The sequence below is a fragment of the Rhyacophila brunnea genome, unplaced genomic scaffold, assembly GCF_057557595.1.
Source record: "Rhyacophila brunnea isolate RB1 unplaced genomic scaffold, BYU_Rbru_1.0 scaffold_4, whole genome shotgun sequence".
NCBI lineage: Eukaryota > Metazoa > Arthropoda > Insecta > Trichoptera > Rhyacophilidae > Rhyacophila > Rhyacophila brunnea.
This window is the reverse complement of record NW_028233068.1, coordinates 43,003,876-43,030,831: the sequence shown is the minus strand read 5'-3', so window position 1 is coordinate 43,030,831 and position 26,956 is coordinate 43,003,876. Positions and strand designations below refer to the sequence as shown.

Genomic DNA, 26,956 nt, shown 5'->3' with positions numbered 1-26,956 from the left:
CCCATTAGGATCATATGGCCTCCACAGGGTGGAGTTTTGTATTAACAGATTTTTGTTTTTACGAGAAATGGATGTCAGCCACTTGCTCAAACTATTACGTTCATACTCTGATTCCAAACACAAATAAAAAATAATATGTGTATTTACCAGACTCAGGGTTCGGAACTGGCACCCACGACATTATAAACCGACGCGTAAACCGCTCGGCCATCATGGGCGTCTAAGAAATGTCTATTAGAAAAAAAGGAAACATTTCTCACATCTTCCTGAGGCAAGGTCAGCGGAGATTTCCTTTGATTTTCCAAATTACGCAATCAATTCATCAGAAGCTTTAAAAGGGAGGCTCGAAAAAGTTCCGATTAGTCATACAATTATTAAATTATATAAATATTTGTATTTCTTACAAATCGAGTAAAAATATTACCCAAAGTGTAACAAAATCCTTACAAGTATGAAGTAACATCAAAGTGGTCTATAAAATAACCACAGATAGGTACCTATGTCATTTTTTTTTTAAATAAAGTTGCAGGATGTGAATCTAGGAAAGAGATAATATACAGGAGGACCTCGACTTTCGCACATAATTGGTTCCTGAAAAGGTGTGCGAATGTTGAATGTTCGAAAGTAGAGGGAAGTAAAAAAAAAATTAAATTGTGTGTATTTTGAAATATTTATTTATCAAGTAAATATAAGATGTTTAAGAGACATGTTTAAGTGGGGTTTGCGGGTGTTTCCCTTAAAAAGTTATCAAGAGTTAACTGTTTGCCACTCTTCTTTTTCTTATTTTAAATGGCAAATCATTAACTTTACAATATTGCTTACCTACTGGGACGAAATGTAAAGTGAATCAATCTTTTAATATTAACGCAGTAAACCAAGGCTTTTTTATTTGATTACTGGAAGCAATTTTTTATCCTTCCTTTTCAATGCTCTGGGATTTTCTTGTTGATAAATTAACATTGGCATCAATTTTAAATCACCAGCCAAGTTTCCACCAAGAAGCAATGTCAATCGGTTTTAAGAAGGTTTATGCCCAGGGGCAACTGATTCTTCCTTAGATAAGAATGTACGACTAGGAATTTATTCCAAAATAAACCTGTGTCATCTACATTAAATATTTGGCTAGAGGAATATTCTCCATCTTCAATAATTTTGGATAATGAGGAAATAAATTCTTTTGCAGCATCTGTATCCGAATCAGCCGATTCTCCAGTGAATTTAATATGAACCAACCGTTACTTGCTTGAAAAATCGTGTTAGAATCTTCCTTTTCTAGCCTTCCAATCTTTGTACAAACTAAGAGCCTTCGCTTGAATAATTGAAATATTCAGAGGGACATCTTTTTGATGTTGGTCGTCGATCCATGATAACAAATATTTTTCCATTTCATCCATAACTATGCCGTGTCTTTTGGAAACAACCTTTAAAGATAATATATTTCCACAATTTTGAACGTATTCCTTAATTTCTTTTATTTTGTTAACTGTCAATTCATGGTGGAACTGCATTGTATTGTTGTTTTTATTTAATAAAACGCAATTTTTTTATAGTACTTATTCCACTTTAATTAATATATTAGGACCGGTTTCGTCCGCCTCAGTGGGACTGTCCCATGACTGAAAATGTCCCACTGAGGCAGACGAAACCGGTCCTCATATATTAATTAAAGTGGAATAAGTACTATAAAAAAATTGCGTTTCATTAAATAAAAACAACAGTATTCCTTAATTTTATTTTTATTTTTCAAAATTGAACATATCGTAGTAGACCTGTTTGTATCATACGAACGTCCGATTGAAGCAAAAGATTCACTGCAATCAGAACGTCATGTGAAGTTTATAAGTCCTTGATTTCTCTTTGTTCGTATCAACACTGCAGTTCTTCCGTTTCTCACTCATGTTTATAAATTTTTAGGGTGAAATATTTGAAATGAAGAAAATTAGCAAAACGCACAACATGACACGCCCGCACGCGCTCCTGCGCAAGACTAAACCTATCCTAGCTAGCTCACAAGCAAAGTGACGGGTGCGAGCAGGATGCAAGTGACGCAAGAAATGCACTTGCTTGTGAGCGAGCGAGAAGGTGATATCTTAACCCCACGGCCAGCGCGACGTTTTAAAAAAACGATTTCTTTTCAAATGTGCGAAATAGCGAATTGTGCGAAAGTCGAACGTTCGTAAGTCGAGGTCCCCCTGTATTGATATTTTTACTAGGTACTTAGGTAGTTGGAATTTACGGTTCCTATTTCATTTTTCATCGTATGAGGCCTCAAAATGAGTCAGTGCCTTCGGCCTCCACGTCCCTAAACTCGACACTGGGCAAAGTAAACAGTTCGTATTCCGAGTATTCGTATCAATAGATAGATATACAGTTGTCATTAATGGTCAAAACACTGCTGGATGTGTTTTCTCTTGGTTTTCTCCATTATACTCGGTCAAGTGTTCTGCCTTGCCTCGTATTTCCGCCGAACGTAAATTATGTAATCAATCTACCAGTCGTTAAACTGGCTGATTCGATAGCGGCTACTAAATTGGCGATTCTGTGAACTCCGCTAAATGACAAGACCGAAAGTGTTTTAATCTCCCAATTTCTCCAGTGAAACCGATTGTAAATGAAAATACGAGGTTTTCACACCAAATTTTACTGGATACTTGGTGGATGGTTTGTGTATCTGATATTATTTATAAAGACGGTCTTGAAAGCTCACCTTTGTCGATTTTTAACAATAATAAAGTACATACCTACCTACTTAATGTTTATTTTATTCGCGGAAGGCAACCAGAGACAGTAGGTTACATGTAAATAATTGTGCATATTACATTTCACCGTACCTATACTATTCGGTATGATCGTCGCTACAGCACCGAGATGAAAAAAAATACACGTTCGTTGCAGACATAATGTTTGTAAATAATTTTATTACATTCAATATGAACATTAATTCAATTTTCATAGCCGATTTTGGCAAAATTCATGAATTCAAGAATGAAAAGCTAACCTAACCTAACTTAACAAATAATCCAGTATATCGGCTATTTCCGTTAACCGACAAGAACCGTGCTTTACGTACAATTTACATGTAACCACATATAGATAGGTACATACTTAATAGGTATATTACAATTACATATAAAAACCAAATTGAATCAATATATTATCCAGTGCCGCCGCATACGGCGCTGACGACACGGCTGCCGTGTCGGCATTAGATGGTCATTAGATATAATGAGCATGTTATTGTCTATTGGGTATTATATTGGGTATATCTGAAAAATTATTACATATTACGTACATAGGTAGGTACGTACCTACTTATTTTATTATTTATTTCCGGCTATTTTAAATAGGCAAATAAATCAAAACTCTTTAAATTGACATACACACCCATCTAATCTCAAACAGTGGTGGTGTTAGGTACCTACGTGGAGGTCTGTGGCGCTGACCGGTGTAAAGAAACCCTTTTGAAAAATTTTGCCTGTGCGGTAAACCGCCATTACAGTATGTATTACAATATAGTAATAGGTTTTTTAAGCTTTGATTATTTAAAAAAAATTGAAATGTCGATCCTTTCTAATAAGCAACAACATCGTCTGCTTCATGGAAAACCGCCACTGCTCTCACAGGTTGTGATGTTTGAATTCGTTCCTTCATTCGCCGGCCTTTATAATGTGCCAAACCCATGCAACGCATGACCTGCCTACCCCATCGGGACGTCACTGGTATTTTCAATCTTGTATAATATACCTAATATACTTGCCGCACAAATAACGTATTGCCAGCTCCCGAAGGCATCTAGACAATATGTAACAATCCTTGTAAAAGACCGCAGCTGGGCCAATGAACCAGCTAGCTGCAGCCTTGGTTGACCGAAAAATAAAAAGTTATTTTTCGAGTTTATACATTAATTACTATGATATTTGATAGCAATTATTATTTAATTAAGTATTATAGCTATAAAATATTAAAACTTATTATTTATTTTCATGACCCACTCCGAACTTACACCTCTTATCTTTAACCCTGTGTAACCCATAGGCCACATAGGCCATAGATAATAATATATTGTAACCTTTATCTATCATTATTTAAAAATATTTTTCTAATGATGATTTTTTTTTACAGAATGTTCGATAGGATGTGATGCGGGTTAGTAAAACTTTAACATTTTTTAATATAATATCTACAATAACTAAATAAAATTACTCATCTGGCTAATTAATTATTATAATAATAAATCTGTTTACTAGCCTTCATTAAAAATATAATTGGGACATCTATGCAATATTATTTGAATCTTTTTCAAATAACGAACAGTATTCAAACCAAACCAGTGATGCCAACTGTACTATAATTATAGTACAATACTATAATTTTAATTCCGCGAAAATATAAAATACTGTAATTTTACGCCAAATATAACAAAATACTACTATTAATCCACTTGAGTCGGCAATGGTCCAACACTTCAACAAAAATGATAATAGATGCATAGCTAATATACTATGCATGATAGATAGATACCCATACGTTGTACCTACAATAATATGTCAAAATAAACTAAAATGTCTTAGAAGTATTTTTATTGTGTACTATTCAAAACATTATAAAATGAAGTGATTAGGATACATATTATTGTCTTATTTTAAATTAAAACACACCTTGAAGTAGATAAACGGGTAGGTACTGTTAAAAGAATTTATACTAGGCCACATACAACCTACGATCCATTAACACTGTTATCCAAGTCTATGTGGATAACAGGCACCGCTAGCTCAGGGTACTGGGTTTTCGCACTATCTCCCTGGTGAATTCCAATCCTGTTACTGAAAGGACCATGGGAATCAATTGGTATCCGATGGATGTGTTTATCATACCGTTGCAGTGGTTAATTGCGAGCATTGAAAACTAAACTCGAACTGGACGCCAAAGCCTTTTCTGTGAAAGAAAAGAACGTAAAAGAACATAATATAGGGTACAATTAAATTAAATGAAACACCGTGATAATTTAACCTCACTGTATTTAATATGACATTGTAATTAAAAGTCAATGGTACTATATCGTAAAAACAAATAATTACGAAAGTACAAAATGGCGGTGTCGTGCCGAAGGGAATTCACCATCGTTCATACACGATGGTATTATAACATAAAAAACGAATAATTACGTTAGACAAAAGACGCGCTACCGTCTGCAAACTAAGATATATATACTATATATCCTCAGCAACCTAACTTGCAACCTAACTGCAAAAATATCCACATGTGAGTGAGGTTATAATTAAAACAAATAACTTAAGATTAATTGATAATAAGAATTAAACGTATTTACAACCGCGTGGCAGTAGCCACGCAGAGCTGCTCCTCCCACGACCTCTCGTGTCAAAGTTCAACCAAAAAAGAATTTCAAGCGAGCGAATATCGAGCGGCCAATAATCGATTCCCCCCACCACTTATCAAACCCGGATGCTTGCTGGAATACCAACCGCAGCATCTTTTTTGTTGCTCGCTAGAGGAAAAAACCTCTCCACTAATTAAAATTGTTAATTAGGCCGTTGGTGACATCTGCAACGTCACAGTACCGAATTAAGTATTTTCCTTACTTAGTAAAAGTTTTTCATTCAAATTGTTTGGTTATAAATAAATGATTGTATGTCAGTAAATAAATATACTTAATGGTATTATTAAGAAAAGGCTAAATATGCCGTATCATGTCTTTTCCATTATGGATAATAGTTGAAAAGTGGTTGAAAACCAGTGCTTTCTAACTCAAAAACAAGCCAGCATAACCTGCAGCTTTCTGGGAGTAAGTACTTACAGTAAAAACAAAACAATGATTTGGTTGGTCAATGGTGTGCGTGTGGATGTTTAGCCATACTAGTGCTACTAATAACCTGCCAGTCGATGTACTCGTAGCGCTGACGACGGTATACGTATTCATACGTATCCAATCCACAAACCGAATCATTGTTTTGTTTTTACTGTACCTAGGTTTTGGTTTGTTTTTGTTTTTTGGTCTAAAAAGACTATGACTACAAATCGATATGGTATACTGTTTATTTAAATGAAAAGTAAAGAAAATTTACACACCACTATGAGTTTTATACCCTGTTTACACATGCATGGATTTTTGCTGACAGTAGGTACCTATGTATTATCGCGGCCATAACCAAAAACTGCACTTATAAACAGGTATTATCTTGCAAATTGCAAGATTGCATGCATGAAGCAAAAAAGTTCAGAAACTTCTGAATTTTCACGCGACAATTGGAATGTGCAATATCTACGATTGATAGTAGTGAACCTCACAGTGCACTCATTTTCGGATTAACTGATTTTCACGACCTGTCAAATAGTGATAACATCACGTCTTGCTTACTCTTGAAGAATGAGATTTGCGTGACAGTCAGCACTTTTACATGTAAACATATTATTATCGCGAAAGTTTAAAATACACACTATTGGTGCAAGTAAATCCATGCACGTGTACAGGCTCTGTAATGTTATAATATTATTTTCTACAGATAAAAAAGTTGTAGGCGGTTACACTGATGACGATGCTTACCTTTACGACTATTCGGGAGCGACATCTATTCATTTGAGTGGTGCCGATAACCAGGAGACGCAAGCAAAGATTTCTGCCAAAGTTCTTGTCAGCAAGCGTCCCAACTGTAATAACGTTCTGCAAATCAAGAGTATTCAGATTACAGGGCCCGATGGAAAGGTGGGGGATTCTCCTATATCTTTTATTACGATTTTTTATATGCCCACATTATTTTTATAGGAAAATACTGAAATACAATACTTACCTGATTGCTTTGCTATGAAATTATCAACACAAGTATTATTATACAACCCATTATTGTCATATACGCCCCATAACACACAATAAACAAATCGAGTATGGAAAATCTTCTTGACAGTCACTCTTTATGAAATACTAAAACGCACACTCAATATTGTCAAATAATAATATAAAAGCTTTCTACGCTTATACAATTTTGGATAAATATTATTTATTTTTCAGCAATACGATGCGCCTGCTGGAATCCACAAACCGGTTAAGTTCTCTCTGGAAGATCTGGCCATTCACCCCATCCTCTGCGCTGAAGATGGGGACTCCCAAATGTCTCTCAACATCAAGAGGTCAATTCTTTCCACCCTTCAGATGAGCTCTGGAGATACTGAAGAGGTAATAAATTTTAAATCTATCATAATGTAAATATTATTTATAATTTATTCAATACTGAATAATATGCGAGATTTAACCCATTGAAGACAATCCTTATCAATTTGACACCGCTTGTCCTTTGTAAAAAAAACTTTTCTTTTATAAATGTTATTTACTAAACTTGCAAATATTATAAATTCAAAAATGATTTAAAAAAAAAATTGAAATTGTTAGGCAATAAAAAAATTGTAGCAATTTTAGGAAATTCTTGTAATGATAATACAGCATTTTTAAAATGCTCAGACACATACCTACTGTCAATTGGAAAAGTCCATGAAAAAAGTCTATCATTCATAATATTATTATTATACTGTATTCTTTTAACTTTTTCTATGCCGCCAATTAGTTAATTGGTGTAATTAACGTAATAATTTATGTAATTACGGCCACATAAACGCGTTTTCGGCAGTTAAGGCTATACTTCAGCTGAGGCATGGTCTAAAAAGATCGTGACTAGGCGATGCGCGGATTGTGCTAATGACGCGAGCCGAACGAAATATAATTTGTCAAAAAATTCGACATGTGTCCTTTTAGTGTCATATTTATTATTATATTCGTAATAATAATAGTATATTCATTGACATGTTTTCTTTTTCAAGTACATGCGGAACGTTTTTTAGTCATCTTTACACAATTTAAGAATATATTTCTCCGACGCCATCACAAAACAAATTGACGTGCTCACACCTCGACTGTCAGTCTCCGATTGGCGACTACTGCGAAATTTAGTTCCACGTACTGTTGAAAATTATTTACCGTTTCACTTATGTATGCTCTTAAACGATTAATTGAATTGTTACACGTATGAAATTGTTGATAATATAAATTATAAACACAGTATATCTACATTATTGATTTTGGTCTCCTTTTTTCAATGCAGGTTGACATCTTCGGTACCTGTCCAACCGCTTTCACAGTCAACGGGAATCGTGTGAGCAAGACAAAGGATTTGAACGCCTGCGAGAACAAAGATTACAAAGGACAAAACTTGTTTCATCACATGTACAACCCCAACTCTGTAAGTGCCAATATGTTAATATAATTGCATGCAATGCTACTCTTATATTGGGTATTGTAAATCTGTGCAAATTATCTGTAGGCACCATTCAAACTATTTGAGCGTATAAACCCAGCTTAATACTTATTATAAAATTGCTTCGTCAAATAGATTGCTGATTGACATTTGCTTACTCTCAATAATTGAGAACAATAGCACCGATGGTATTCTTATATACAAAGCAACCTCAATTTTATGTGCCACGTTCTCATTCACTTTTTCCCACTATTTGTGTGTAGTTTCTACAGTCCCGTTTTATTTTAGTAGAGTTTAGTACCTTTAATTCCCAGCTGTATGCTTTTATTTAAGTACTGCAATTCACATCTGAAATACTTATTCAAAATTCAATTAAAACTTTAAAAAAATTGCACATTAATGGCATGACAATCATTGAAATTTTGAGTTGCAGATGCACTGGCAAATTTCTTTTTATAAATATGTCTGCTGTGTTCAAGGTCAATTTTACAGCGGCGTTGATAGGCGATTTTTTGCTTTGGCCAGGATGGGTACACGGTGTCATTCTCTTTTTTGGCTCGGATGTTAGCTCGCTCACTCATTTAAATACAATGCAATACTACACTCGGCTGATCGGAATTGGTGACGTAAGAAGATACTACGAGTTACATCGGAGGCCTAAAAATATACTTTGCTAACATTGATGACGTACAAGTCAAGACTTTCAAATCAATTTATAATACTGAAAGAGTTTTATATAAACAAGCTAATAATATGGTCCAAACCAATCTGAATGGTTTTTTAATAAAATGACAAAACTTCAAAAACATAAATCTGAGTTTCACTGAATATGGAAAAATTCTTGAATCATCATATGTATATTATTTTTAGGCATTTAATACTGCTAATATCGTGGAAGCTGAACTGAAGGTAGAATCAACCATTGATCATGGATATGTAACACACTACGATGCCAAGGAAGAATACTTTTATAAGCCCTTCTCCGTTGGAAACTCGGGTGCCAAAGCTACAGTCCTCACCACTATGGAATTTGTTGAATTCACAAAGGATCAAGTCGAAGGTATACAGATAATTTTTTTTATGAGACTCAATGCCATCGCTGACAACATGTTTTTTTTCTACCATATATAGGTAGCCTTCGATAAAATATTTAATATTATTGTCCATTAAGATCTGTAGACATTGGGTAGATTGAAGAAACTTGTGGAGGAAGGCCGATGTTAAAGTTGAAGGTGAAATTAGACAGTGTTGTTGATTACAATTTGGCTCCTTAGGGAAAAGGAAACGTATTTCATTTTTCTCTACTTCACAGAAGACCCCGACACATTTCAGAGACATTAACATGAAAGTGTTTGCAGGAGATACATATTAACCTATCTTTTATCTACTTATTGAATATTTAGATAAGTGTGATTTTATGTCCAGTACCATACGTAACTCGAAATCGTTAAAAATTAGGATACGTTTCTTTGACTCTGAGGGGCCGAATTTATTCTTTGCTATTATTATTGATTTCGAAAAAATTGTTCTTATCCTCTTATAGAAAATTGTATCCATCAGAAGTCGATCATGTACGAGAAACCGTTGATGGCCGATAAGAACACTGTAAATGACATTGAAAATGCTTTGACTACCGCCACAAAATATCTGGAAGGACACGTCCAAGAAAAGTCAGCTGGATTTTTCACGTCACTCATTAAAGTGAGTAATAGTAAACATGACCAGTGAAGTAAAATATATAATTCATATTCATACATGACCTTATGATGCAAACTTTAATAAATTGTTAACAGGTCATGAGAGACTCTAGCAAAGACAACATTCACAAAGTATACACTCAGATCGAAGGAAATCAAGCATACACAGATAAAGTGTTGACAAAGTGAGTTAACGGCTGACTAAATTGATTTTGATATTATCTTATGTAGGTATTATAATATATTATACATACTCGATTTCTACTTCACTCAGACAATGAGAAATGTATAACAATAACATTAACAAATTCCATGGGCACTCACCGTGGAACAGAGGTCAGAATGTTAAGGTATACCTCAGCTGAGGCATGGTCTAAAAAGATTGTGACTAGGCGATGCGCGGATTGTGCAAATGACGCGAGCCGAACGAAATATAATTTGTCCTAAAAATTCAACATGCGTCCTTTTAATGTTATGTTTATTATTATATTCGTAATAATAATAGTATATTCATTGACATGTTTTCTTTTTCAAGTACATGCGGAACTTTTTTTAGTCATCTTTACACGATTTAAGAATATATTCTTCCGACGCCATCACAAAACAAATTGACGTGCTCACAGGTCGACTGTCGCTCTCCGACTGGCAACGCGGCCGAAATTACGTCCCACATACTGTTGAAAATTATTTGCCGTTTCACTTATGTACGCTCTTAACCCGATGTTTTGTCAATCAATAAGTGTGTTAGAATCCAAAGCATGGGCCCTGTACGTTAAGCAAATGGACAAGGTGGATTACTGTTTTGATTGGGTTATATATTACTTAAAACCCATGAAGCAATTTGGCAACTAATTGCTTGTCTTGAATTAGCTGTGAGAGTTATGAGATATCTTTTAATTGTTCAGTAAGTGAAGATATATTTTGAAAGAGAAATACATACTTGCATACATACTTATCAATTTTATCATACTTAACTCAGGATGCAATGAATTGTTTTTATTGAATCGAGGATGCTGCACACATCTTATGGGTAAATTTTTAGGTAACTTTAATAATGCTCTTGTTTATTAATTTTCTTACTCTTATATCTTGACAGAAAAAACATGTAAAGATATCAATAATTATGGTATTAATTCTGTAAATTATGTTTTGGATTCCTACTGGTAGAATCTTGGCCTCCCCAAATGCAGATCTGCTGCATAATATACATTTTTTAATTTGCTTTACAATCCTATGTGGTATCTTGGATACCTCAGGAATAGATTTCTTAAGGTATTAGCCACTTGATCAACCTATTAGGTCCATACTCTTGGTCAAAATAAAAACGAGTGAATTTGTCTGAAGCCGGCTCCTTACCGCTATACAATTTTATATAATTCGTTTTGGAATTTCTAGGAAAGTATTCCTTGATGCTCTCTTCCGTACCGGTACGGGTGCCTCCATGGAAGTGTCGATGCAACTTCTCAGGAATAACGAACTCACTCCTCTGCAGAAGCGACTAGTGTTCTCATCTTTCGCCAACGCGAGACAAGTTTCTACAGAATCACTCAAGTCTGTTGCCGTAAGTATTTTACTATTTATCTGTTCCACTATCTTTCATTGCTCGCTATTGCACAAAAAATCACTCTTTTGATTCTCATAATATGCTTATCTAACAGTTTATCATACAGCTATATTTTCCTCCATTTCTAGAAATGTCTTTGGGGACATCTTATTGACATACTATTGGCAACTGCTTCTGTAAAGGAAAGAGAAATAGTATAATTGTGGTGTCTGATAATAAAAACCGATAAGAAACAGATTGTTATCACATCATGTGAGCTTATAATATGATAGAACCATGAGAGCATTTATTAATAACACTGACACCTGCAAAAATTTCTTTTTACCTATCATTTGTAGCTATCTTCCAATTTCTTCCCAAGCTTCATGTCGTTGTATATAACTTCCAATTTAGAGGTCAGATTTCCAATATCTAAAAATTATTTCAGAATTATAAAGTCATACAATGCCCAAGGCAAATATCAAAAATACTGTAATTTTTATGTGTGATAAATATTTCCGTTTTCGTTAGTTAAATTTTAAATGATTTCTTTTCAAATAACAAAAGATTTGAATCAATATAGATATTATCTTCTTCAACTACATAACTGGTATAATTTGTGTATTATAAAGCGTGCCAATTTAAAATGAATGCGGTCCATTGTACGAATATATTGTCTACTTCAGGGACTAATGAATGTGGCCGACATACCAAACGAATTGTACCTGGGCATGGGTGCCTTGGTGGCCGTTTACTGCCACGATCACGCCTGCCAGAACAGTGGTGAGTCCACCAACAGTGACGTCGCTGATATCTCCGCCACCATGGTCGCCAAGCTGGCCAACTGCAAAGCGCACAACAGGGAACAAGAAAACATGGTGGGTAGTAACTGTACTGATGAAATCTTTCAATATGATGTATTCAATTATTATAATTATGGTAAAACAGGGTGAAATTGAAAATTAATATAACCACAAAAAAAGTCTATACAGAAGTATATTTAATAAAGTGGTACATACAGTAGAGCTTTAATTTAGAATTATTTTCCCAATTTCAACGGAAACAAATACTAGTCACAGACTTTTGTAAAGTTTGACAGGTTTGAATATTTTGGGACAAATTCAATTTATGACATTGGAACGAGGGTAAAATGAATACATATCAATTATTTTTCTTATGGAATGTATATTTATATGCCCTAGCTAGGAAATAGTAAGGCTTCTTGCAATGCCGATTTTGTTGAATATATATATATAATTTAGAATATTGCAAACTAATCACGGTTGCATGAAGCATGAGCTCTTGTTGTTCATGATTCCTACAAACTATGACCAGACGGTCAAATGTTAAAATATACTCGCAGGTTCTCAACAGTTAATGCAATTATTAATTAACAATTAATACAACTATTAATGGAGTGTAATATGCAATATGGTTGTACATATTTGTTTGAATGTTTCAGATGATTGCTGTACTAAAAGGTATAAAGAACATGAACCACATCCAAGAGAATGCCATCAACGCTGTTATCGAATGCGCCAAGGATAAAGAGGTGATGCCCAGAGTCCGACTAGCCGCCATTGAAGCCCTGGCAGCTGATGCTTGCAAAGAAAAGGTATGAACTGTTGAACAATAATTATTACGATTTGTTTCTGTATGGTTTGCTGTGAGTGACCATCTACTTAGTATATTTGCCAAAATTGATGTCTATTTTAATGTGACTTTAACTTATGGATTTCTATTGTTATTATTTCTCAATAAGTGCATCAATTCACTAGGTACCCTTGTCGGTAACCCTATCATAAAAAACTTACGAATTTTTTACTTCACGAAGGAAAAAAATATGGAAAGATATTTTTTAAAATTAGGTAGGTACTATATCAAACTAGCTGTAAAAAGATAATAAGCCTACTAGATAATTATAATTTGAAACCAGTTTTTAATTTATTGAAAACTGGAAGAAATATGATTATGTACTACGAATGAGGTAAATTAGAACGGTTACACGTTTGGTTCAATTAAAGTTTTATGGCAGTTTCTGCTGATTTTCGTGAAGTAGTCAGCTAAAAAGATGTTTTTTGAAGGGCAGTTGCCAACCGATAAAAATTGCAATAACTATTTTTTTGCCCATTGTTTAAATTAAATACGGTTACTCTAATGCAATCCACATTCGGACAAGACGAGTCTGCAACAAGATTAATACATCACGTGTCAAGCCTATCAGGCACCATTAGCGAGGGGTGCAAGACTAGTAAATGCGCTCCCTAAAGACATAGACATTTTCAATGATGTACTTTGCATTTTATTTTTGAAACTGTATTTTTCTGTAAGTATAAAATTGTATATTTTTCGTTCTCAAAAATTATATTTTTCTGTATTAAATTGTACTTAAGTATGTTTTGTTTGATTATTTTTTTTTTTTTTTGTTATTATTATTGTTATTATATATATATTTCTTTTTCTATATTCTCTTCTCTCTTGTGAGGGTAATGTTTGACTTATAATGTAAATCTCATGTTGTGTACGTCTTGAATTTAGATTTGTTATGTCCACAATGTTTTGTATTCTTAAATAAATAAATAAAAATAAATAATAAATTAAAAAATTGCGGAGTAATGGTAGATTTAAAATGTCATAGGACCACCGTCATGTAGTAGGTACATTGCTGTAAACAATATTTATTAACCCTGAGTAGCACATGGCTCGGGCAATGCAACAGTTGCCTTTCTTATTTATTATATAATCAGCAGACGATCCTGGCTTCGCACGAGATCACTTCCTCGATCGGTATACAAACTATTTAACGTGGACAAGCAAAATGTCAAAATGAAAATAATTTTGACAGCTATAAAAGTCAATCAAAGGAACACTAAAAAATTGATTCAGAAATATGCAAACTTTATTTTAATCTGTTGTAAAAATTCAAAATTGGAAGGATCAAATAAACATACAGTCCTACAAACTTATCAAAAGCCGCGTTGACACGGTCCAAGTACGATCCAAGTACACTTGGACCGAGTGCCATCCAAGTGCACTCGTATGAGACATCTTCATACTAATTATTCCTATCCAAGCTACTTGGACTGCGTCCTACTCATCCAACTTAATTTGGATAGGAGTAATTAGTATGAAGCTGTCATTTGGATGGCACTCGATCCAAGTGTACTTGGATCGTACTTGGACCGTGTCAACGCGGCTTAAAGAACGGTCAAAAATGAAACTACGAACTATCATATAGACACTATTTTGAAAACGTCATTTGAATGTCAGATTCTGTCCAGTTGCGAGTCTTGATTTGATAGTTTTCGACAGTGGCTCCCCCATCCATTCTATAGATAAGTTTGTAGGTCAGTACTTCGTATTTTTACATTATGTAGATTATTGTCATGTGGATTTTAGGTAAATAGCGCAGCTTACACCATTCTTGAGGACGAGAGCGAGGATTCAGAGTTGAGGATCAAAGCATATCTGTCTCTACTTGTCTGCCCCACGGCGGACCTGGTGACAGCCGTCAGGAAAATCCTCCACTCCGAGAAACCCATCTACCAAGTGTGCTCCTTCATTACATCCTCCTTGAAGAACATACAAGAGTCCAGCAGCGCATCCGCTAGGAGGGCTCAAGAGCTTTTCAAGAACTTCCCCTTCGTTAAAACTTACCCATTAGACCCGAGGTTTGTGTGTTAATAATAATCTATTAATGTAGTAGATCTAGTGTCATTATATGTTAAACTCATGACTATGAAAATTTTAGTAATCAGAATAACGTAATTGATATTGACAAGAGATAAGAGATTTTATCTAATAATAGGTGCCTATAGTTATAGTTTGCACATTCCCTCTACGGATTGTGTGACATAACATTTTACAGGTGTTAAAAATATGTTACCTAATAAAATTGAAAGCACTTTTAAATAGTATTTTAGTATCTATAAACTTTTTCGACATCATTTTAATTTATAATTTATATGGCATTCAGAATTTACGAAAGAAGTTTTTATTGAAAAAGAATAATGGTCATTCTATATTCTATCAGTGATTGATTGCATGTCCAATTTCAACGAGTGACATGCTATAAAAATTTGACTTATGGTATTCAGTATATTATTGTCTGTCCATTTGATTTTCAACAATTGAAAATTTTTAACCTAGACTGAGTATCAATTCATAAAAATATATCACGAAGAACGTTCCCTCTAATTTTTCTGTTATGTGTGCAGATCATCAACGCATCTGTGCAGGGTTGGTGTCATCCGGTGCAGTAAATTTACACCCCCCCCCCACAAACACACATATACAATTTATTTTTTAATGACAAAGCTTAAAATTTAAGTCAAAGTTCGATGAATTCGAACGCATAATCTTCAGGAATATCTGTGTATTTAGATACATGATTATTAATATCTTGTAATTTTTTTTTATAATATTTTTATAGCCAATAATACATTATCGATTAACACTTTGACTAAATCGCAACCAGATTTTTTGCGCTCAGCGATCTCAATCCTATTCTTTTGTTCTTCGGATGTTTCCGTCACTATTTTCAAAAGTCCACCTCTTTTCAAATTTTTCAATTTCGTAACAGCACCCCGGTGTACTTTTTGACTTAAATGCCTTTAAGTTTAATATACAATCCACTTATTTCCAGACGTGGATTCTCCTTGCATATTTGCTGCGGAGCATTTATGATGCGTTTGACACAATCATATCTGTTTCCGAATAAACAAATATATCACCAATTTTTACTTATTGCGAATGCATTGAAGATGGCATTTCTGTTTCGAAGATTTCAGAGAGCCATTCCAATTTAAATTGAACGCAGGATTTATTCTTAATTATTGCATTTGAAATGACACATCCACTCCTTTTTGACATTTTTAAGGGATAAGTTTTCTATAATCAATAAGTATAATAATTGTACTATATATTATGTAACTGTGCAAGCAATCGTATTATTCACTTGAATTGTTTGTTACGGACACTAAACACACCTGTAGATATTTATTACAAAAATTGATCATTAGTTTTGTATTAAAAATATTTTAAGTAGTGGTTTTTTTTTTAACACTTTTACCGTTTAAAAAATATTGTAAGAACTGTGATGTTTTCAGAATAAGGACTACTATGAGACTGTACTGACAATGTTTCTTGCAAGTTGAAACATGTCAAAGACTAAGAAATGTAGAGGACAGATATGGTGATCCCTTCTTAAAACTTTCTTTTACAATATTTTTGTGTGAGGACTGTGCGGGGCATGAGGGGAGAGGGAAAATTGATCAGGAAAATCACAAATTTAAAGTTACCTACCTTTGTCTAAAACGCTGAATATTTTTTCAGGAGGTTCTCCCAAGCGTACGAAACCAATTATGAAGCTGATATGTTTGACATTGAAACTGCTCTGGGAACAAACATCATCTACTCCCAGAACTCTTTCTTGCCGCGATCAGTCAGCTTGAATCTGACTGCAGATATATTCGGAAACAGCGTCAATTTGCTTGAGGTCAGTCATAGTAGAATGCACACATTATTTAAAACAGGACTTTTAGGTTGGTGCACATTCTTTTCTGACATATTATTATGTTTTACGTTTTATATGAAGAATCAAAGAAATAAAAATTTAATCTTTAATTTACATATTTTGTTATTTTATGAATCTCATTACATTTCCATCGCTGTTAGGTAAGTAGTTAAAAAAACATGAACTCTAAAACACGAATAGATCTCCTGTTTTATCATAATAGAAAATGATTAAATTTCAAACGCCTCGCTGCGTATCTGTATAATTATTTAATTAAATAGATGTTTCGATGGTATTTAGTTAACTTCATACTACATTAGGATTAAAATATCTCCTGAATAGTATTGTGTAGTTTGGAAGATTAACATTCAATCATACAAAATTACTTTGTGTATATTAGAATTTTCTTTTCATGGATAGCTCGGCGTCCGCCAAAGCAATCTAGAACGAGTCCTGGAGGAGTACTTTGGACCGCAAGGCTTGTTCAGAACGACTCCACCCCAAAAAATGTATGATGACCTCAAGCAAGCTGCCAACGGTGTGCACGAAAAGATTCAGAACAGAATGAAGGTCCACAAGACCAAGAGGGACGTGCAACACGAAATCGCTGCCCTCGCTGAAAAGGTGATTTTCATTTGTATTCTCTTCGGCATGCCACATGGTCTTCTATCAAAGTTTTGCCGCAACCATTTTCCAATATGTCTCACTATTTTGATTCACTCTGAATTTAAGCAGAATGCTTATACCTAACAGAGGCACCTAGCGGAAACATACGAAGCTTGCAATTTGAGACATTTTTTTGATAATTTACAATTTCAACTGTATTATTTAATAAATATGTATCTGAAAACATTAAAAAGAAAAATATTTTTTTTTGAATTCAAAGATAAACTTACAATTATTGTAAAAAAAATCTGAATTTGTTACATATTACGTACCACAGTTACGTTATTATTACATTATATTTTATGGTCGTATATATTATTAAAATTAAGTTTAAGTTTTCAATTTTTCCTTGTACAGATTTTTGACTAATTCATAGTTTTAATATTTTTTATATTCATTTTAAGAAACATCGATTTTTATAAAAATATAAATGTGTATAGCTTGAAATCCTTTTTATTTATATGAAATCTTATTTAGGTATGGTCCCAATATTTAAGCTTGATTTGATATAAATAAAAAGGATTTCAAGTTATACAAATTTATATTTTTATAAAAATCGATACATATTATAGAACAGTCAAGATAGAAGGAAATCAAATGTAGTTTATTGGAAATATCATATATTTTATATTGCATATTTATCTTTCAGGTTTGATTTACTGTAAGTCTGATTTTATGTTAAAATATTTGCGGGAAAATACTAACAACAATAAACATTAAATAAACAAAATAAACAAACAAACAAAAACAAAAAATTAAATAAATAATACAGAACAACAAATAAATGGAGGGGAGACGGTCTTGAGATCTCGCGGCCCTCGTAGTCTAGCACATAAGGTGTTGGCTTTGGGTTCAATTCCCTGCGAGGTCATAATATATTAATTTACATAATTTTCTCAAAGCCTGGGTGTTTGTGATTGTTTCACTTCTATTACTACATACACTACTATCATTCGGCCTTATGGCCTATTTTTGTGTTAAAACGAATATAATATAATATGTGCCTATACAGTAATATTGTAAAATAATTTACTTATTCCACCAGCTGAAGATAGACAAGGCAGGCTACCATGGAAATACGGATATTGACGTATTCGTGAAGTTGTTTGGATCGGAGAGTATATTCTTGTCACTCGGGGATGATCATCGTTTCACGATGGAGTCGCTCATCGAAAGAATTTTCGATGTGGTGGAAGGAAGCATCGATGGAGCTCAGAAGTTCTCTGTGAGTGGAAAAATCTTTTGTTATGTAACTTCACACATCTGTACTTTTTTTTATGGAAATCATTATTAAATACAGGAAAATTTCATTGTGTAGATACCAATTCAAAATTGAATAAATTGAAATGTCGAAAAGATTCGAATTTAAAATTATGGGGGGGGGAAATTATCTGAAGAATATTGTCTGACTCTAAAATATTGAATTTGATTCATACAGGTGAAGGTATGAGGTGTCGATTAGTATTCTTTGCCATTTTGAACATAATATTCTAGTCCAGCCTTTGAATGCGTTCTCTACATCTTCAATACTGACTCCTGACCTATTGTAATTATTATAAATAATGTTTCAGCATGAAGTCCGTTCCCACATGCTGTTCCTGGATTCCGAAATGGTATACCCCACATCATCAGGTCTGCCTCTCGTAATATCCACTCAAGGAGCTTCAACCGGAAAGCTTAACTTCGGAGGCAATCTTGACATCAGACAGATCTTTGGCGATTTGCTCAATTCCAAGTTCAATATTGATTTTATACCGAGGTGAGATATTCATTTAGATTCTCTTCCCAAAAAATGATATTAAAGAAAAAACCATCAATATGGATTTGTTTTGTCGGACACCATACCTACAAATAACTTTTATATTAGTGATTAATGTTGTGTTGCAGAGGTCAAACTTATATACCAGCGAAAAAATATTTTTTTTGTAAAGCCAACACATATTTCATTGTAAAATTTACAATAATCTAAGTCTGATGATTTTATTTATATGTACATACATAATTCCTAATTATATAAATCATTGTTTTTTTTAATCTTTTCTTTACAATTTGTTGTGGATTTTGGCTGCTTCCTGTTGAAGTTCTTAGTACATAGGTATTTTTCACAATGATCGGTTATTAACCATTCACTAAACCCATTGTTAAACCTGTCATAAAATGGTTGTAAAATTGTACATAATAATTATTGATTATGTATGCAATTCGCACTTGCATATAATTATTATCTACTATATTTGCGTTGGTAAAAACAAATTGAGTAAAAATGACTTTACCCTCAATATTGTGTCCGTGGTTTTGAAACTTATTCGTATCGCGGTGCCCTTCGTACCTAAAGGTTTTTTCATTTCATGGCGCCCGAAAAATACCAAATAATCTTGGAATCACACTAGATATGACTATCCAGTGACATAAATTGGACAAAGTGCCCTGCCATAGTATTTTGAATGTCAATTTGTATGTAAAGTCATTATTTACTTTGACTATGTTATTTTCAAAGAATTTGGCCTATAAATAGAAGGAATACATTATGTCTGTTATGACATTTGAAATTATTTAGCAAACGCAGCATGTCGCACTGTTAGGTTGGTAAACTCCACAAATATTAACATCGCGCAGTTGGTATTCCGATTTTCTGACATTCGCAATGGCTGCCATTTTTTTATGTTCATTGTACCAATGTTCTTTTTTTTAATGTTTCAATTTCGTACATTTATGCTATATCTCTATAGAAGGATGTTTTCAAGATCTTTGGTTATTTACTTATTTTTACCAGGTACCTACATGAAAAGAATTGTTAAATGATATACAAACTCAGATAATTAGTGCCACAGACATTTTTTTTTACAATTCCACAGAGTGTACTCTGAAAAGTGGTATTATCCTCATTAATTCCTTAATGTGCCTTCTCCAAGCAATGCATGACCTCCTAGCCACATGGAATGTTACTTACCCTTATTCTATCAGATCTTAAATCCATTTGAGCTTCCCCTAAAAGATGCCTAAAAGTATGTTTGAAACTAGTTACTATCGTAGGATAGATGCTGTGCACGATGAAATAGTGAAAGCCCATTTTGCATTCTTATGATGCCTTGTCATCTGAAATTAAGATTGACAGGATGTAACCATAAAAAAATATATTTGAATATTCCAGTGCTAATGTTGAGATCACCACAAGTATAGCTGTGGACGCACAAGTCTTCTCCACAGGATTGAAGGTTACCTCTGCCATGCAGACATCGACCGGTGTCCAACTTACCGCTAAAGTAAGTGTCTTTTATTTACTGTCCCCATATAATTTATAAGACATCTCTCTGTCTCTATTTACCTGTCAATTTCTTTCCCTATTACTGAATCATTTTCGTAAAGAATTTTCTTGATTGAGTAACTTTGACATTGCAAATATCACAGAGACTACAACCTACCGTGTGCGTATCTCAGCTGCCTCCAGAAAATATCTCCATTCCCCTCTCTGCGCCATAATCTTTCTTCACAGTTCAACTATTTTTGTTTAGGTTTCCTGATGCTGCTTTTATATCTGAACTTTTGAAGAGAAACCTCTCGGATGGCTGGATGTATTTCATCCTTGAGACTTGGCCAGCATGTAATTTTTACATAACTGATAAAAAAATCTGATAAAATTTACTCTGATTAATTAATTTTACATAACTGATAAAAAAAATACTCTGAATGAATGAATTTCAAAAAATCTTTTCTTCGCAAAAAAAAACTTACCTTTCTATTAATGGTTTATCAGCTCCTGAACAATGGACAAGGTTTCGACATCAACGTCGGTCAGCCATTGGAGGAGCAACAGGTGATCTCTGTGACCAATGACGTGATCTACTTCTACGAGGCGAGTGGAGCTACTATTATGGACAAGGTTTTGAAATTCAATAGTAAATTGTAAGTATTGGTTTTTATTGTGTAATATATTTTTATGAATACATTCCAATCCTGAAAACATAGTTATGTAAAATTTGTGAATAATTTTGGGACAAACAAATGTAATCGTAATAACAGCATTAATTTATTTCCAAACCGGTTCAATCAACTGGGTAAAAGAGTGAGAAAATCGGTAAGAATTCTTTAGTATTCTTACATTGATATATATTTTTATTTCAGGATGACACCAACACCCCCTTGCAAGGATGATTATGTTAAGTCATTAGGAATGAGTTTCTGCATTACACAAAAATATCCTGAAAACTTTATGAATGAAACTGCTAAACATACAGGAGAACCCCGATTCCCATTCAATGGCCAATTGACATATAAGATGGTCGCCAAAAAAGTTGACCTCGAAAGTTTACGCTTCTATGGAATGAGTGGATTCCAAGGCGCTAACAACTTCTGGGAATTGACATTTGATGCACCAGGTAAAGTTTACAAAATACAAAAATTAAATCTCATTATTACCAACATAATTTTACAAAACCTGTCGAAACAGCTTAGGATAAGTAAGAAGGTAATCGAATTGGGACAGACAATTTTGTAGGAATATATATTTTTTTAAATAATATTATGACCATTGGCCACATTATAGGCATTGAAATATAGACCATTTTATGAGAATTACTTTTATGAGAAGTAAAAAAATATATTTTTTAAATTCATATAATGGTTAAATCCAAATGAAGCAACTGACTACAGATAATTCATGGTCCAATTGTTAATTCAACACAGCCGCCATAATATTGCTGGCTCAGCTAGTCAAATATTAATAACTCAAAAATTATGTGTTTAAATCAATCAATAAAAAAGGATGCTTTAATAATATGATTTAAAAGACAGAAACGAAAAAGAACATATTTAAAGGGGGACATGCTCAGCGTAGGTCAAAATGGTGCTTTTATTGCATTTTCAAAGCATGATCCTGGAGATTCCTTAAACATTGTAGATAATCTATTTATATAATTTTGAAGCCTTATTATCTTTTATATTTATTTTAAACATTTGATGACTGCATAAAGTTTTTTATTACATAGTATTCTTTTAAACCTCTCGCTCTAATGTTTTAGAATATAGTCATATTTCAGTACATGCATGTGCAGTGGTGTTAAAATTTTTTACGTTTATTAATTTTTAAACGCATTTATAAAACCATTAGTATAATATTTATGACAAGAATTAGGCATTTTATTATTCAAAAAATGGGCAAGATTAACACATTTGAAGATAATTCTAAAGATACTCATTATAAGCTATGTCTTTGACCATTCAAGTGTGATAAACATCTTACGAATAATGATTGCTTTATAATAATTATTGACCTAAGAATAAGGTAGTGTTTTTTTAGAAATACGCTATTTCTTTTGGCATTCCCCAGTGGTTAAGCTACAACATACGGCCGTAGCCATAAATTGACAAACAATAATTGAAGTAGGGAGTAAAATGATGTTAACGCACGTGTTTGAACATGTACCTAACCAATTTTTTTTTTTTTTTTAAACGGTCGCTCGCCAGTTGGTAGACTTTCAACACTATTGACATTTAATGCGGCCGAGCGATATAGCATTTGAATAAAATAGTATATTTTAATTTATTAGTCTATGCATTTGAATGTATGAACAATAGGTCATAAATTTTGTATTGCAGCACAGTGGTGAGATGACGCACAGGCTTGGCTCAAAACATGTTTAAAATAAAAAAATCACTGTTATTCATTTTTGTTAACAAGAATATTATAAACTTACAGAAAAACAACTCATAAATTTATAATGTGTTTAAAATTTTATAATAAAAGGAACATTTCAAAAAGTCGAGCACAGTGTATTTCTATTGAAGCTGATATTTTAAATACCTACTAATATTATATTTTAAATTAAACAGTTCATACAATACCTCTATGGTTCATACTGCCTCAAATTGTCTATGAAAATAATATATGTGTAAAACCTGCTATAACACTTTTTTGAAATAATTAAGATATACTAGCTGAGCCAGCTGGCGGTCACCAGTCTGTCTCGCTAGGTCTTGCAGACGGCTTGGCGGTGTTGGATTTTAATATAATTGTAAATATGCATAGAGTTTTCCCTTCGGAATTGATTTTCATTCACCTCAAGATAGTTTGACATTTTGGTGATTTGTCAGTTTTACAATTTTCAAGTCGTCACTGTCAATATAAATTTGGGGTCATATGCGTAGTCTATTCTAGAGTCTGGCCTTCACAATATCGTCCGACACCACCTCAGGCTGATAGGCCAAATAGAACAGCTTGCAATCGCCGATTGCGACCACTGACATTTTAATAGAATAAAATATGTGTAGTTATATAAATGTTTCGTTAAAACACGTGCATTTAAATATGATAAATAATTATACATCTCATAAATTCGAATATAAAGCAATGTATGTGATTATTATAAATGGCGAACAATATAACATGAATATTAATCTGCCACGGGACCCATTTAGATAATAAAAGGTTAGCAGTATATAAATAATAAATGCTTGCAGCTGTTGAATAATATTTAAAAAATTAAATTTTGAATTAAAATTTAACCTTAAATAACATAGTCTTCCGGTGCGGGACATTCATATCGAAACAAAATTTATTTTGGGTAGGGTTTGGGTATTATAAATAGGTAGGTATATAAAATCACAAATTAAAAAAAATATAGCAATTTATATGACCAAGTAGAGTAGAATTAGGTTGGGATAACCTTCATCCAGCAGTGGATTGATTCTGGTTGATGATGATAAAAACGATATTATGAATGGGTAAATATACTATCAACAATTTTGATAAATATAGCAATCAATTGTTTAACCGTTAGTAGTAGAATCAGGTTGCGGAACCCTTCATCCAGCAGTGGATTGATCCTGGTTGATGATGATGATGACGATATGAATATGTAGATAAATAACATTAGCATTTTTAATAAATATATAAATTCAATACTGTCAAGAATCAGATTGCGGAACCCTTCATCCAGCAGTAAATTGATCCTGGTTGATGATGATGATGATGATGACGATATGAATGTGTAGTAAATATAATATCAGAGATTTTCATAAATACAGTAATTCAAATGGCAGAAAGGAATAGAATCAGGCTAGGGAGGTCTTTGTCCAGCAGCGGTTTGGTTCAGGTCGATAATGATAAGGATGATAGAAATAGGTATAAAATCACAAATTCGTTTAATCGCTAGTAGTAGAATCAGGTTGTGGAACCCTTCATCCAGCAGTGGATTGATCCTGGTTGATGATGATGACTATATAAATATGTAGATAAATAAAATATCACAGATTTTGATAAATACAGCAATTCAAATGGCAGAAAGGAATAGAATCAGGCTAGGGAGGTCTTTGTCCAGCAGCGGATTGGTTCAGGTCGATAATGATAAGGATGATATAAATAGGTATAATACCACAAATTCGTTCAACCGAAAGTAGTAGGATCACGTTGCGGAACCCTTCATCCAGCAGTGGATTGATGATGATGGTGACGATATAAATATGTAGATAAATAACATTAGCATTTCTAATAAATATAGAAATTCAATATTGTCAAGAATACAATCAACGTAGAGAGGCCTTCATCCAGCAGTGGATTTATTGAGGCTCGCGATAATAATGGCATTATAAATAGATAGGTAGATAATAATATAATATCACTGATTTTGATAAAAATAACAATTCATATGTAAGTAAGGAGTAGAATAAGGCTGAGGAAGCCTTCATCCAGCAGTGGATAGGTCAAGATTGATGATGATAGGGACGATAAAAATAGGTAGATATTATACAATATCACACATTTTGATGACTATAACAATTCGTATTAATTTCTTTCATTGTTTGCAATGGCAACTTTGTTAGTTTAATATGACTATATTCTGAGCTATGGAAATTAGTAGCCTAGGTAATTATTCAATAAAAAAAGAATGAGTGAATAGCCACAAAGAAGTATTTTAAAAAATCAAATTTGGAATATCACGTTATCTATGAAATGGCGGACAGTGGCGTACGCTGCTGTTGAAAGATAATATACGTAGTGAATTGTACCAAGATTATTGTTTTCTTACCGGAAAAAAGTGCGCCAATGCCTACATTACGATATTTGAATAAAAATAATCGAATCCGTTAGTCAATTAAAGGATTAGAAGGTCTTAAGCGACGAAGACGTCATTCTGTTGTACGTTAAAAGAAATATGGCGAATCGTATGCGGTATATGAGAAAATATCGGATATAAACGTCACGTACCTGTAAAATCATTGAAAATTTCTGAAATGTGGTCAATTCAATCGGTAGATGAATCGGTAGCGCACATTTTGAAGTGAAGATGTAAAAATAACAATAAAATGTCGCTTAAATGGGCCGTTGGTGCGTTTTCCAAAATCTCTTAGGATAATAATATATAGGAGATTATACATCGTTGGATTCGTTATTAAAATCTCTACATGAAAATTTTATCGCTTCTTTCAAAAGCCGCTACGATTAACTGTCATTTATGAAACAAAATCAATGAGTATATCAAATCCCGCTATAATACTACTGAAACATTCAAAAACCTTTTTAGTTCAAAAAGTTTTTGTTGATTTTCTCAACATAATGAAAAAGTGTTATAGTGGGTTTTGAAACTCAGCGACACATATATGTATATATAAATAAATTTGTGTTTAAGGTAATAAATCAATAAATTTTAAGATTTTATTGTGGCAATTATTTTACTTTCTACCATACAGTTAATTAACACTTGCTCACATGTAGAGAATTTTAAATATTAACTTTAAAGCTGATTGAATTAATTTATTTCCGCTCTGAATGTATTATGGTAGGTTCTTTCTGTAATTTATTATTTTTTTACTTCTCAGGTGCTAGCTATTCACGCAAGTCCACCGGTCGACTGGAAATCGGCGAGGGAAAGGAGTCCTACTCCGTATCAGCCAAGCTGGACTCCCCCACTAAAAAACTCCATGCATCCATCTCTGTCTCTTACTCAAGTCAAGATAAGAGTTTCACGCTTAACATGGTCGACGATGAAGATATCTATAATGCCAAAGCTGGAATTATGCTGATCGAATTAACGCCACGACTCACTTTAAAGCCCGTCTTGGAAGTATCTGCCCCTCAAATAGACACAATCAAACTGGAAGGTATAGAGACTGACAATAATATTTTAATAATAATCTGGAATAACTAGAAAGTGGAGCTCTTCATTTGATATGCCATATTTATTATGTAATACATCAGTATTGCCAACCGCACTTTATTATTACTTTTATGTTCCCTATTTGGATTATTTTTACTAATTGAGATGGCATTTGGGATTGG

The 26,956-nt window shown here is 33.3% G+C and overlaps 1 protein-coding gene across 3 annotated transcripts in view; it reads left to right on the top strand.

Annotated features, from left to right (window-relative positions):
• The window catches only part of LOC147067394 (apolipophorins-like), an 83,401-nt gene that overhangs the window by 579 nt on the left and 55,866 nt on the right, over positions 1–26,956 (top strand). The window contains exons 2-20 of one of the 3 annotated variants that reach the window (XM_085954392.1): positions 4,123–4,146; positions 6,522–6,721; positions 7,025–7,189; positions 8,109–8,246; positions 9,132–9,321; positions 9,805–9,962; positions 10,055–10,143; positions 11,354–11,519; positions 12,188–12,379; positions 12,964–13,116; positions 14,901–15,172; positions 16,836–16,998; positions 17,437–17,640; positions 18,728–18,907; positions 19,254–19,441; positions 20,834–20,945; positions 21,437–21,585; positions 21,805–22,058; positions 26,497–26,778. In XM_085954392.1, the coding sequence (XP_085810518.1) occupies positions 4,123–4,146; positions 6,522–6,721; positions 7,025–7,189; positions 8,109–8,246; positions 9,132–9,321; positions 9,805–9,962; positions 10,055–10,143; positions 11,354–11,519; positions 12,188–12,379; positions 12,964–13,116; positions 14,901–15,172; positions 16,836–16,998; positions 17,437–17,640; positions 18,728–18,907; positions 19,254–19,441; positions 20,834–20,945; positions 21,437–21,585; positions 21,805–22,058; positions 26,497–26,778 (3,279 nt within the window). The remainder of the gene's footprint in view (positions 1–4,122; positions 4,147–6,521; positions 6,722–7,024; positions 7,190–8,108; positions 8,247–9,131; positions 9,322–9,804; positions 9,963–10,054; positions 10,144–11,353; positions 11,520–12,187; positions 12,380–12,963; positions 13,117–14,900; positions 15,173–16,835; positions 16,999–17,436; positions 17,641–18,727; positions 18,908–19,253; positions 19,442–20,833; positions 20,946–21,436; positions 21,586–21,804; positions 22,059–26,496; positions 26,779–26,956) is intronic. The other 2 variants (XM_085954391.1, XM_085954390.1) reach the window with 2 other exon arrangements.